Source organism: Amblyomma americanum, chromosome 1 (genome assembly GCF_052857255.1).
Source record: "Amblyomma americanum isolate KBUSLIRL-KWMA chromosome 1, ASM5285725v1, whole genome shotgun sequence".
In the NCBI taxonomy this organism is placed as follows: domain Eukaryota; kingdom Metazoa; phylum Arthropoda; class Arachnida; order Ixodida; family Ixodidae; genus Amblyomma; species Amblyomma americanum.
In genome coordinates, this window is record NC_135497.1 from 437,919,365 (window position 1) to 437,931,956 (window position 12,592).

General features: G+C 46.2%; 1 protein-coding gene across 2 annotated transcripts in view; it reads right to left on the reverse strand.

Moving 5' to 3' along the window:
• Positions 1-12,592, reverse strand: part of Mcad (Medium-chain acyl-CoA dehydrogenase) — a 93,698-nt gene that overhangs the window by 47,598 nt on the left and 33,508 nt on the right. For both annotated transcript variants that reach the window (XM_077650535.1, XM_077650536.1), the window contains exons 8-9: positions 4,659-4,767; positions 2,001-2,072 (exon numbers count right to left, since the gene is read on the reverse strand). In XM_077650535.1, coding sequence (XP_077506661.1) covers positions 2,001-2,072; positions 4,659-4,767 — 181 coding nt within the window. The remainder of the gene's footprint in view (positions 1-2,000; positions 2,073-4,658; positions 4,768-12,592) is intronic.

The following is a 12,592-nucleotide window of genomic DNA, read 5'->3' on the forward strand; positions in this document are numbered from 1 at the left end:
TCACGTGACATTCACAGTTTGCGCGGTGAAACCTCCTCACACACGACGCTGGCTTTTGAAGTGTGCAACGCAGTAGCGGCGGAACTCCACCACTAAGAATAGTTATTGTGATGCCGTTTATCTCAAAGCAAGCAACAACTGCCCTGTCTTTCACTTCACAAAATGAATATAGCATGACGCAAGCAGGTCTTGTTAGTTTTTCAGGGCCATTTCGCACTTTGAATTAATTTGAACATTTTTTCCAGTCCCTCGAAGTAAGAATTAAAAAGGTTTTACTGTAATAAGTCCTGACAGGAAATTTTAGGAGGAGGTCAATCCCTTGATGGTGCCCACAACTAGAGGGGTACGAATTCAACCAGAGAATCGTCGGGGGTCTTGCAAGCATTAGTCAGGCACACACAGATTATAGAAAAGCAAACAATATAAATTGGCTCTGCAATGATAACCCAGCAGGTATCAGCCCACATCCTCCCACATCATGAACAGACATGGCACAAATGCAGTGTTCCATCCATCTGTGCCACATCTGCTTTTGCTGTAATTTTTTTAGCGCAAGGTCTTAAGGTGAAGGTTCCCAGTTCCGCGTAGTCGTGGCTTTCAACATCAAGTGTTCGCATATACGCTTGCTGGACAGCAGGTGAAAGCTGGGGGAGGTAGTGAAAGGAGGAGCAGAGAGGAGGGCGCATCGCGCATACAGACGGTGTGTCACCCAGGGGCACCAATAGGTGGAGCAGTAGCAACAGCCACCAGGAGCGGACATAGCTTTAGCATCTCTTGAACAAGGTCAAGCAAACGCGGCATCAACAGAAACTCTCCTATACTGCATTACATACGGACACCACTTGCAAAAATTTTTGTCTGGAATTGCAATAGCATGTTGATGTAAAAAGTGTTAGACAGGCTATCGCAATGTCGGAAGCAAGTTTTGGCATATGGTGCCCGCATGCAATTCAGTACAGAATAGGATTAGGAGATTTTGCATCAACACTGCACTCGTTCGACCTAATTCATGAGACAGTAATGCCGTGTCCACTCCTGGCAGCCACTGCTTCTCGAGTCATGTGGTCGAAATTCATGGTATATAGTACGGTCAACCACGCAAATTACGGTGGTGTCACAGAAGTAGAGAGGCCTAAAGCCAAGTCAAATGTAAGGTGCATGCAATCCCCAAGGTGTGGGCACTCGAGCTTCAAGCCACCCAGGATCAAGTTATGGCCCACGAGGCAGAAGCCACCCGTGAAGGACGCATTAATTAAATTTGCGATTCGTGTAAAACCATAAATCGCAAATTAACCGGAAAAGCACAAGGGGAAACCAGATAGCGCTCATCATCCACATTAACACAAATGTGTAATCGCCATGTTTTTATTTTTTGATAAGTGGCTCTAAGAATGAAAACTTATGAAATGGACATTGCTAGTGCTGTCATAAAAGAAAAAGAATAGCTTATGAGTCACGGTAGGCACAGAGCTTCTGCCTTTAGCCCGCCACTTACTTGTAAGACATTGAGAGCAAATGTGAACAGGTCAGGCACAGAGCTTCTGCCTTTAGCCTGCCACTTACTTGTAAGACATTGAGAGCAAATGTGAACAGGTCAGAACAGTTTGGTTTATGGTTTATGGGGCTTAACGTCCCAAAGTGACTCGGGCTATTAGGGACGTCGTAGTGAAGGGCTCCGCAAATTTCGACCACCTGGGTTTTTTTAACATGCACCAACATCGCAGAGCACACGGGCCTCTAGAATTTCACCTCCATCAATATTACACTGCCGCAGCTGGGATCAAACCCGCGTCTTTCAGGTCAGAAGCCGAGCGCCATAACCACTGAGCCACCGCGGCGGCCGAACAGGCCAGAACGAGCGAAGCACTCTGCCAGTACACTCCAAGACAGGTCGTACTGATATAGTGCACATGAAAAACATGGCTTTACACCACAGTCTTGGCACTGCATGTCATCAGCCCCAAAAGACTCACTCCCTTCATATATGAAGACGGACCCACCTCTTCGGGGACGACCACGTCTTCGAAGGTGACGCCACGAGTGTCCGATGCCCTCTGGCCCATATTCCACTCCTAGCAGGCAGGAAAGAGTCACTTCATTGCACAGCTGCAGATCTCACACCTGGGGCCATATTCCACGTTTGTGTCATAATAAAAGGCGTCATAATCTGCCACAGCAGCCAAACCTGATTGGTCAAAACGCCAGAAGCGGATGTTGGCTCGGTTGCGACTGTGAGCGGCGGCAGGATGTACTGCGTTGCAGTTGCCGCAGTGAAACGTCCAGCAGCATTATTGCTCTTTGCCGAGAAATGTAATGCGACCAATGCAACAAAAGAAAAATTCAGCCACAAGTTTAGTTGCACATCGGATTCCACTCCAAAGGGGTAATATCAAAGCTGCTTTAATTACCCAATGGGCTTCAACAAATATAAACAATAGTTCAGACACTCTTTGCTGCACCGTAAAGGCCGGAGGTGCACTTAAAGAAGGTAAAATTGTACTCAACTACGCATGGCTTTTCAGTGACAGAAGGCGGCCACTACAGCCATCGATCACCGATGGTAAATAAAAGGCAGCTAGCTTTTTCGCACAACACGGCGTTTTACAGCTATCTTGAGGGTAAAAGAGAACGGAGAGGAAAATTTGTAGCATGCACTCACTCGCTGCGCAATGCACACTCCGTGCCATGCTGAACCAAGATGCCGTGACGACTTGCCATCTGCAACATCGCTGAACGTAATAAGTTGGTGCTGTGATCAGACGATTATGCAGATGGTAATTTACATTTTTCATTCCTTTTATGCAGGCACTGTAAGAACCGCGAGATGCTGCTGTTAGGTTTTTAATTTTTCTGCAGCAAATAAATAAAAGATATGAGCTAAAAAAATCTTGCTTTGTTTCTCTTCATATATGTGTTGGGGGACTTCACAGACGAAGTTTTCATAGGTCCGCCATGGTATGAAGCACACAGATGCCCACACTGACGCCTGAAAACTAACTTGCAGGCTAACCGCGACCTCAATGCAGAGCCACACCACCGCAGCTATTGAGAACCGAAGAACCGCCTCTGGCATGTCAAACGGGTCGGTGTAGTAGCGCGTCACTGGCGACTGACCATCCGTGCATGAGCGGTTTCATGCTGCCATGCATTACACACGATCACTGCCTCCTCTACGACGCAGGACGCTTCAACAGCTAATAGAGAGCTCTAGAATAGGAAATGCATGTTTGCACGCAGTAAACGCAAGCATTTTGCAGGACATTATGGTTTATGTTACATCATTCAACGTATGCACATGAGATAACTCCGGTGATAGTGGCACCGTCCAGTTTGAATGAAGAGATCAATTTCTACAACAAACCGGTGCTCGTTAGGCCTAGGAGCTACCGAATCATCCAACGAAATAAAAAACAAGCTAAATTTATTGTCCATCCAATTTGTTATAGGCAAGATAAGACTGACACGAAACCCCATACCCAGTTTATAGCCAGTTCACGTGCCGAAAAGCATAGTAACACCGACGAGTTCACTTCGAAGAGAGAGGTTCCGCTTCAGACTGCGCCGCCATGTGGGTTGCCCTTGAGCATTTATGCTATGTGTTTGACGTCATCGTCCGGTTTCTTCAACCCTTTTCGCTGCATCCGAACCACCACATCCGCTTCCGGTGTTTCGACCAGTCAGGCGTGACCGCTGCAGCAGATTATGACGCTTTTTATTATGATACAAACTCGGAACACAGACCTTGATGTGCCATGCACATCAATGACACAGCAAATGAGCAGCACACTCTAGCCATGCTTCAAGCTGCTTTTGTTCCTACCCTATGAGAACCTTTCCACAAGTTAACCCAGTACAGCCGCAACAACAAAACGAGAAACAGATCAATTGGGATTAAGGTGAAAATACAGGTGAGCCACAAAGATCTGAGTGAACTGAGATGGGAAGAAATTTTCATAAAATCAGACCGCTGCTTAAGAAATTGCATCCTTTGACAAGTGAATGAGCTTCCTTGACAGCTCGTAGCTGAATCAGGGGCTGAGCTTTGCTTTTGTGCTCTTTCATACACGTGCAGAAGGTCCATTCTCAGGGGATCTCTGGCCATTCAGGTAATACAACAGACCGGGTATAAGCTGGAGGAATGCTCTAACGTCTTTGTGACTGAATAAGTCAGGCTAAATAGCTTGTGTACAAAATCACAACAGCATAACAAAACTTAAAACCTATGGGCCCCAGTTTATACCACTGGAAAAACTGCAATGCAAACTTAGCAACAAAAAGATGACACACTGCCCCATTTTATATTTGAGAAGAGAGCTCACAACAGCCAGTATTTTAGCATCACAGAGCACAATCAGCAAATGCTTGGCCACATCCAGCAAACAAAGAATACAACTTTCTTAAACTGCCGCCACCAATACAACACAATACGATACAGCACTGTTGGCAATACAACACAATACGTTCTTGCTAGGTGTAGCCTCTTGGCTTGGTTGCAAGCTTTTGGGACAGAACGCCTCTAATCACCTACTGCGCTTCCTTAACTGACAGCAAGCACTGCAGTCATTTTGAGTCATTTTCCCCTATTTTTATAAATTGACAATTGCCAAACTCCCCAATATTTCCGGGTTTTCCCCCTGGACAGGCTCAAACAATCTTGCCTTTCGTCCAGGAGTGACCCCAGGTGTGTCGCGCTCCACAATGAACGCTGTGAAGGCCTTTGAGGCTGGGCACTTGGGGTCTGGGTTGGAACGTGCCAGCACAAAGTACCTGCATGCCAAACACAACATTGCTGCAGCAGGTCTAGCCTCAGCTCCCTCCCAAGCCAAGGCGGGTGGGTGCAAGGGGGAGCAGTGCGACCACAAGGTGGCACGGGATTACAGTGAAACCTTGCTATGGCAAACAGGTAAAAAAATTGTAATATAGTTCGATACGGCCGAAATAAGTAATATAAAATTTTGCCAAAAACTCACACTGGAGGAGCAAATTTATTCAGCGAAAGAACGGCAACTGGGTAAGACCTTTTCCGTATCTTTAGCCTCATTTTGAATCCACTGAAGGGGATTGCAGATACCGCAAAAAACCGAGCAGCAAATGTAAGTTAGGTTGGCTTCCCTGCACAGCACGGCAGCATGCAGCAGCAGCAGCAGCAGCAGGTCAAATGCCAGTTAGGGTGGCTTCCTCACATTACAGCCGTTACATGTGAAAAATTGGACACCAGGACGAAAGCTACCACCGTTTTCACCCCTCTACTGCGCGACACTCAACGTGAGCAGAGGGTGGCTTATGGAAAAGCTACAACCGACCATGTCAGAGGTTCCGGGGCTCTATCGACGGGGGTGAGAGGCGCAAACGGGTACCGACTGCCTGGCTACTAGTTGTTCTCGGCACTCTATCTTCTATGGCGCCGTTGGCAAATGTGAGATAAAGTGTGAACCAAGGCGCAAACGCTTGCCGAATTACCTCCAGTCACCGATGTAGCGAGGCAAAGCCTGCCGCCTGCCATCCGAGCGGGCATACCATGGCGCTTGGCAGCCCAATATATCCATTTTATGGCAAACCGCGTTCAGTATATAAAGCAAGAAATGCATGTCTTAAAAATATTAAAGAACAGTTCATATAATTCATAACATTAGTGTTCGTTATAATGAGATTTCACTGTACCACTCAATAAACTCGTGCACAAAAGTATTTAAAGGAGCACTGCCTGCAGCGACAGCACGTGCACAGGATTCCAATTACAGTAGACTCTCGATAATTCAAACTCATATAATACATACTTTCAGTTAATTTGAACAATTTTTAAAATTGTGACTAGCTGGCTATACAGTCAATGCATTTTAAAACCACATAATTGGTACCGTGATTTATCCTAAATTCGGTAAATTCAAAGTTTCTGTCTTGCTCCTATGCTACCAGTACACGAAAGAGTGACAACAAAGGTTAGATATGCCAGGTTTCCGGCACTGCATGAGCTGAAAATTTGACCCCTCCAACCAGTTACTCAGACGCTGTTCAAAAGGAGGCCGTGTCGATCGGAGTTGCCCATCGCCGTGTAGTTTCGTTTTTTGAGTTTCGCTATCAGCCTACAATGATTGCAGCTGCTGGAAACACTTCAGCACCGGTTCAAACACCAGTTCAAACGCTAATTGGCGCGTTGCTTGCATTTTTTTTTTCTTTTTACAAGGCTTCTTGCCATTGGGGACAAATTTGCGTTCCCCTCGCTTCAGACCGCGCAGTCCTGAGAGTCGATAATGCACACCAATCATGAGCTGCTCGTTGTGTGGTGAAGCTTCTTTACACAGACACCGCCACTTGCAAGCAGGCTCCAACGCCACTGCGTCAAACCCATGAAGGAAGCCATTGAATGCACTATTATTCTGGAGTAGTTCTGCTTTGATATTCCCGAAAGTGGGCATGCAGTACACTAAGACGGAATTGCGAAAAATCATCAGTGCCGCCCAGTTTTCTCTTAAAACCAGACAACCACTGCCTATTTTTGCATCACTTAAATTTGCTGTGATGTGAAACTGTTCCTGAAAGTTTTTTCTGTAGCAGTTCCTATTCGACCTTTGGATAATTCGGACATTTTTTCCAGTTCCTTCAGGTCTTAATGTGGTTTTACTCTAATGAGAAACCAGCATATTGTTCGAAAACTTTTTTCAACCACACTTGAGCAAACATGTCACCGCTGTTTAACGATATTTTAAGTAATCAAACCTCATTAATTTGGTCCCCATTAACTCGGATAATTCGGCCTCTCTCCTCCCGTACATAAGTCAATGGCAGGAAACACTAGTTAATTCGGAGTGAAATCGCGCACGCAACCAGGTAATTCGGACTGAAGACATGCCAGGAATGGTGCTGAAGTCAGTTTTCGAGACACGCATTGCTACTGTCGTCATCTAAAAACCATTGCCAGGATGGAAACCACCCTCCATTCAGAAACCAAAAACATACGAGGCGCGGCGCTGCTACAGTAAAACCTCGTTTATTCGGCCCCCGTTAATTCATAAATTCGGACTGCCACTGGAGTCCCGCCAAACATTTATGCAAGTCTATGACATCGTAAGCTCGTTTATTTGGATGCCGCGGGGCTCACATCGGTCAATTCGGACGGGCCACCGAAGGGGCGCTGTGTCGAGATATGACATGCTCGACAGGCGATTGTCCAGATATTTGTCCACAAGCCTGAACTGCATATTACATTTTTTCCTGCGCCCCTCTTATCTGCGCGCAAAGGCAGGTGTGTTGACGGTCGGCAGGCTCCCACCGATAGGCCGAGAGAGAGTCTGGCCACGTAGTTTCGTTTTCAGAGCTCTGTCGCCAGTCGTCACCACCTTGCAGAGACGGCGGCTATCAGCTGCGCATATCAGTGAGCCAGCCAAGCCGCACACCGTTTGGTTTGACAATTGCCTCGTTGCTGATCTTTTTTTGTTTGTTTTTGAAGGCGTCTTGCTGCTCCAGTGCCAATGCATGCTTCTCTAGCTTCCATCCGCGTGGTATTTTTGTTCTTCCAGTGCACTGAAACTCAGCGCTTGTCCCGTGCTGTTCGCCGTTTGTGTGGTGAAGCCTCCTCATATGCAAGGCCACATACGAAGAAGTGCTACCATTTTGGACACTGAAAGAAGCCGTGGAAAACCATACCATTGTGGAGCTGTTCTGCTTCCGCCACTCCCAATAGCGTGCACGAATTAAGATATTTGATGGAACTGTGAGAAATTGCTGTTGTCACGCAGTTTCCATCTTAAAAGGAGACAACAATTACCCAGGTCCAAACAAAATAAATTTCACTTTCACACGAACGGTTTTTGGCAGTTTTTTTTTGGGGGGGGGGGGGGGGGGGGGGGGGGGGGGGGCATTCGATAATTCTACATTCGGATAATTCTGACATTTTTTTTCCCACTCCTTTGAAGTCCGAATTAATGAGGTTTTACTGTACAAAGAAATGCAGATCCAAAATACAATTTGTATGCATGGAAGCAAACAGTCATCGAAACCGAGGCAAGCACAGAGGAATGCTTTTTTATAGTGTTCATCAATGTGAAATTAATAGTGTAATTATATTATCGCTTAATGATTAATGATTAGAAAGCAGAAGGAAAACCAGCCACTTGCCGCTGATGGGATCCGAACTCACAGCCTCTAAATTTCGAGTCTGGTGCTCTCCCAACTGAGCTACAGCAATGGCTGGCCAATTTTCTGATTTCAGGGGTATTTGTGTGGCACGTAACGTAACCTTGAGAGTGTTCACCAGCAGCACCCTCATCCATAGCGGCAGAACATAGTACGTCCTGTAAATTACTGTGAGTGTCACGTAAGAACACGATCAGGCGGCTAGGGTGGAAGCTGTGCAAAAACCCTATTATGCGACCGATGGCTTCAAGCTTGCCAGAACTAAAGCCCTCTTTTTTTTTTCCTGCTTTCTAATAAATTATGTTTTCAACCATGAAATAATTATGCTATTAATTTCGCATTGACGAACACCACACACAAAAAAAAATCACCTGTGCCTGCCTTGGTTAGATGACTTTTGGCTTCCTTCATTTGTATGTCGTAACGAGCCACTCATTTCCCTGCCCTTGTCTGCTGATTTGTATGCATAGATATCCACAAAGCAAATCGCATTTAGTTTGGTTTCATATTAAGATGCAGTTCTGGTAAATCAAACTTCTAGTAGTTCAAACAAAAACCTCTGGTCCCTTGAAGTTTCAATTAATTAGAGTCTACTGTATGTCTGACATTTTCTTCTAGCAGCCATAACCCTCACACAGCTCCTTTCACAGACTGTCACTATTAAATTTTGATACAAGATCACAAGCAGGTGATTCATCTCCTATAAGTGCACCCACATTGTTCTTTGCAGGCAATGACCATTGCAACAGTCAGAATCAAAAAAGCCCTACCTCATTCGTCATTATACAAATCCGACCTCTTGTGTTGCACTGCTCTGAAGACTATTCTCACCAACTCCAGTCACTTCTTACAGGGATTTTCAAATGCAGTTTTGATGCCAGACAGAATCAAGTGCATTGATCTAACAAGGTAGAAAGTAGGACTGGTTGGTGTATAAGGTTTATGGGTTGGTTTAGGGATATAACGTCCCAAAACAACTCGGGCTATGAGGGATGCGGTAGTGGAGGGTTTTTCATAATTTTCACCACCAGGGGTTCTTTAACATGCACTAACATAGCACAGTACACGGGCCTCTAGCCTTTCACCTCCATCGTCTTTCGGGTCAGCTGCCGAACACCATAACCACTGGGCCACCGTGACACCCGTACAGGTGAAAATAGGCTTGCGAAGGATGAAACATAAGAAGGGAAACACGGCACTGTTTATTTCTGCACACATTACTTTCTTTGTATGACTGATATGTATTTAAGCCATGAGCGTGCTATAAAATGGAGTACAGCTCCATGTTGTGTCGCCTCTGCTCCATCCTGTCTAAATGCTGCTTTCTCCTGTAGAAGTGCAGTGATAAATATCAATATTGTTACATGACGGCAAGCCGATGAAGACAGAACATGAAGGATGGTGATGGAATGAATTTAATGGCGCTGACGCCCTGGCACTAGCGCTCCCGCCCGCGCCACTGCCCAGTTCGTCGTCTTCTAGCCCGCCACAATATGATTAAATTTTTGCTTGAATCAACACTGCAGAATTTCAAATCAAGCTCAATGCCCCAAAACAGGAAAAGTTTGCACGAAAACTTCCTGGCATGCCAAGGCCGTAAAACCGAAAGCTGAGCTAGTTGATACGTCATAATATTTGCAAAAACTGCAAGAGACAAACAAGCAAGTAGACGGGATGAGCACTGGTCCTGTCTACAGAGCTTGTCCTGTATATTTGCTTGTCTGTCCATTCTGTGCTTTTTCTACAAAAATGCTGAGGCCACGTTTTGTCCCAGCACAAATATTGTCAATGTGATGCCTCGATAAAACACCGTCCGATGGTAGCCAAAAGCTTTACTACAAAAGGACAGCCCACCCTGTCTCTTGCACTTGATAAAATTCATAAAAAATCGTGTTTTACCCATGCATCGTCGTGTAATCATCGTCACCAGCTAAGCAAAGTCCATTGCAGAAAAAAAGGCTTCTCCAAACAATCTCCTGCATTAACCCTTTCGCTGCCGGGTTTTTTTCTCACCACTGCATACTCCTTGCCGGTTTTTTTTTTGCATACTACTTTCGTGGAAATTTTATGCTAGCAAGGCATTAAGATGCTCTGAAGGTAATGGAAACATTTTATTCATGATTAACATATAGATATTAGTTGTACTGAATACAAAAATTGGCACTTGACTAATTAGCAAGATGAGTATCTGCTAATTAGGATGTCCATGTGTTTAGAAAACCTTCTTGGTGTGGTATTCTTCAAAACAAGGTACCACACAAAGCGGCACCTCGCAGCTGGAACACAGATAGCGAGACTCTCTTCGCTGCTTTGGTCGATGCTGCGTGTTAGCACAGACGCGGCAGGCTCGTGTTGGGTTCTGCTTCGCGGTAGTCGGGGGTATTAGAGATAGGAAGTGGCGCGCTGTCAACCGTGTTGGATCTTCACCCTTCGAAGGGCGTCCTCCCTTTGGCTTCAATTGTCCCTCATGGCACTTCTCGATTAGCTGGTGGACAAGTTCAAGTCGAAAGTCTGCCATGCTTCTTTTTTTACCTGATGCTGTGATTTGCAGTAAATGGCTGTTTAGAATGGTAATGTCCAAGAGGTGAAAGAAGTACTTCTTGTACCACTTCATGGACTTCCTTGTGACAGTACCAGTCACGGTCACAACCATATCGACCTTGTCCACAGCACCCATGTGTACTTGGTCACGCACAGGGGAATCTTTCTGCTCTCGCCCGTCTTCTTGTCCACTTTCCCGGACTCTACCATGCCACCCTTATGCTTCGTTGTCAGCATGAGCACCTCACGTTTGTCTTTCCAGCGGAAGAAGAGAAGCAGATCGTTGCACATCTCGCTGGCTTCCCCTTCTTCCAGTCTTTTCTCCTCACGTGGGATACCCTTCCTGTTCCTCCGGACTATACCGCAAGCATTAGTCTTTTTTTCAAGAAGGTAGGTGAAGAGGGCGGGACTCGTGTACCAGTTGTCCACCCAGAGAACGTGACCCTTGCCCAGGTACTTGTCCAGTAACGTGAGGACAACTGATGCTCCATATCCCATCTAGAGTCGTGGATCTCAGTAGAGGATCCAGTGTACAACACAATGTCTAGCATTAAGCCTGTTTTCACATCACAGAGCACGAATGATTTCAGGCCGAACCTGCTTCATTTGGGTGGGATATATTGTTTGAATGCCAATCGGCCTTTGAAAAGGAGCAGGCTTTCGTCAATACAAAGATCTTGATATGGTGATAGCACCCCTTGAAAGTTTTTCCGAAGCGTCAGGAGAACAGAGCGCACTTTGTGCAGCCTGTCACCACGGATGTGATCTTCATTATTGGAAAAATGAAGAAACCTCAAAATGAGCAGGAAGCGGTTGCGACTCATCAACTTCGAGAATGCAGGTGTGCTCAAGAGGGGATCCGTGGACCAATACTGGCCAATAGTACCTTTTCTTGAATGAGCCATGAGCATTACGACAGCAAGAAATACACAAAACTCATGCGAAGTCATATCTTTCCACTGGTGTATGCGGGATCCGGCCGTCGGTGTGAGTGCGGCATGTACTTGGCGTTGGAAAATGTTAGTTTGATCCACAATTCCTTCCACAATGTCCGGCGTAAACAAACTTTCAAAAATCTCGAGCTCACTGGACGCTGCTGTGATGTCATTGCAGATTCCTGAAGAAGATGGGTTGAACGCATGGTCCTGAGGCTTGAACTCCTTCTTCCAGGAGAAATCCCGCTCGTCGCATTTCCTCTTCTTACGCGGATTTCTTTGTGGAAGGGGCTCTTCATCGCTGTCATCACTCGACAAGGCACTTAGACGGGCTGCTTCCTCACTGTCACTGTCATCGGAGTCCGAATTCATGAGCAATTCTTGAATTTCTTCGTCCGTCAAACCCCGGACGCACGACGCACGCTGCCTTGCCATGGCTGTTCTGCCGAGGCGATTACAAAGCGATGCGGGTGATGGAACATGCGCTCCACCTATTGGAAAGTCATCCTACAAGTTCCGTGTTATTTATGAGGCGTCTCCATAGATGGCGCTACATGCTTGCATTATTTTGTTTTGCACAATTATTATCGGGAGCAGCAGGGAGCGAGTTAAAAAGCCAAAACGAGTATACTCGTGAGAAGCAGGGAGTGCGTATGTGTGGTCGCCCGAGTTATCTCGGGAGAGGCAGTGAAAGGGTTAAGGGGCACACAACTGCCATGCAGTGGTGTTTTCCTTATCGTGACCCTGCACTCCTAGCTAACCAAGAAAGCTGCAGCTTGCGCACTTGCCAGATGTACTCGCAAAAGGTACCTCGTTCCAAGTTAGAAATACTGTGCAGAACGAATGACACGCACCAACTGTGGGAGGAGACTCTTCTCACTCACTGCACAGCACAACAGGAGACAAGCAAAGTGGCAACCGCCCAAATGAAGTGGCCAGTGTGCATGCCCGATTCAGCTGCTCCTTCATAGGTATATTCAATC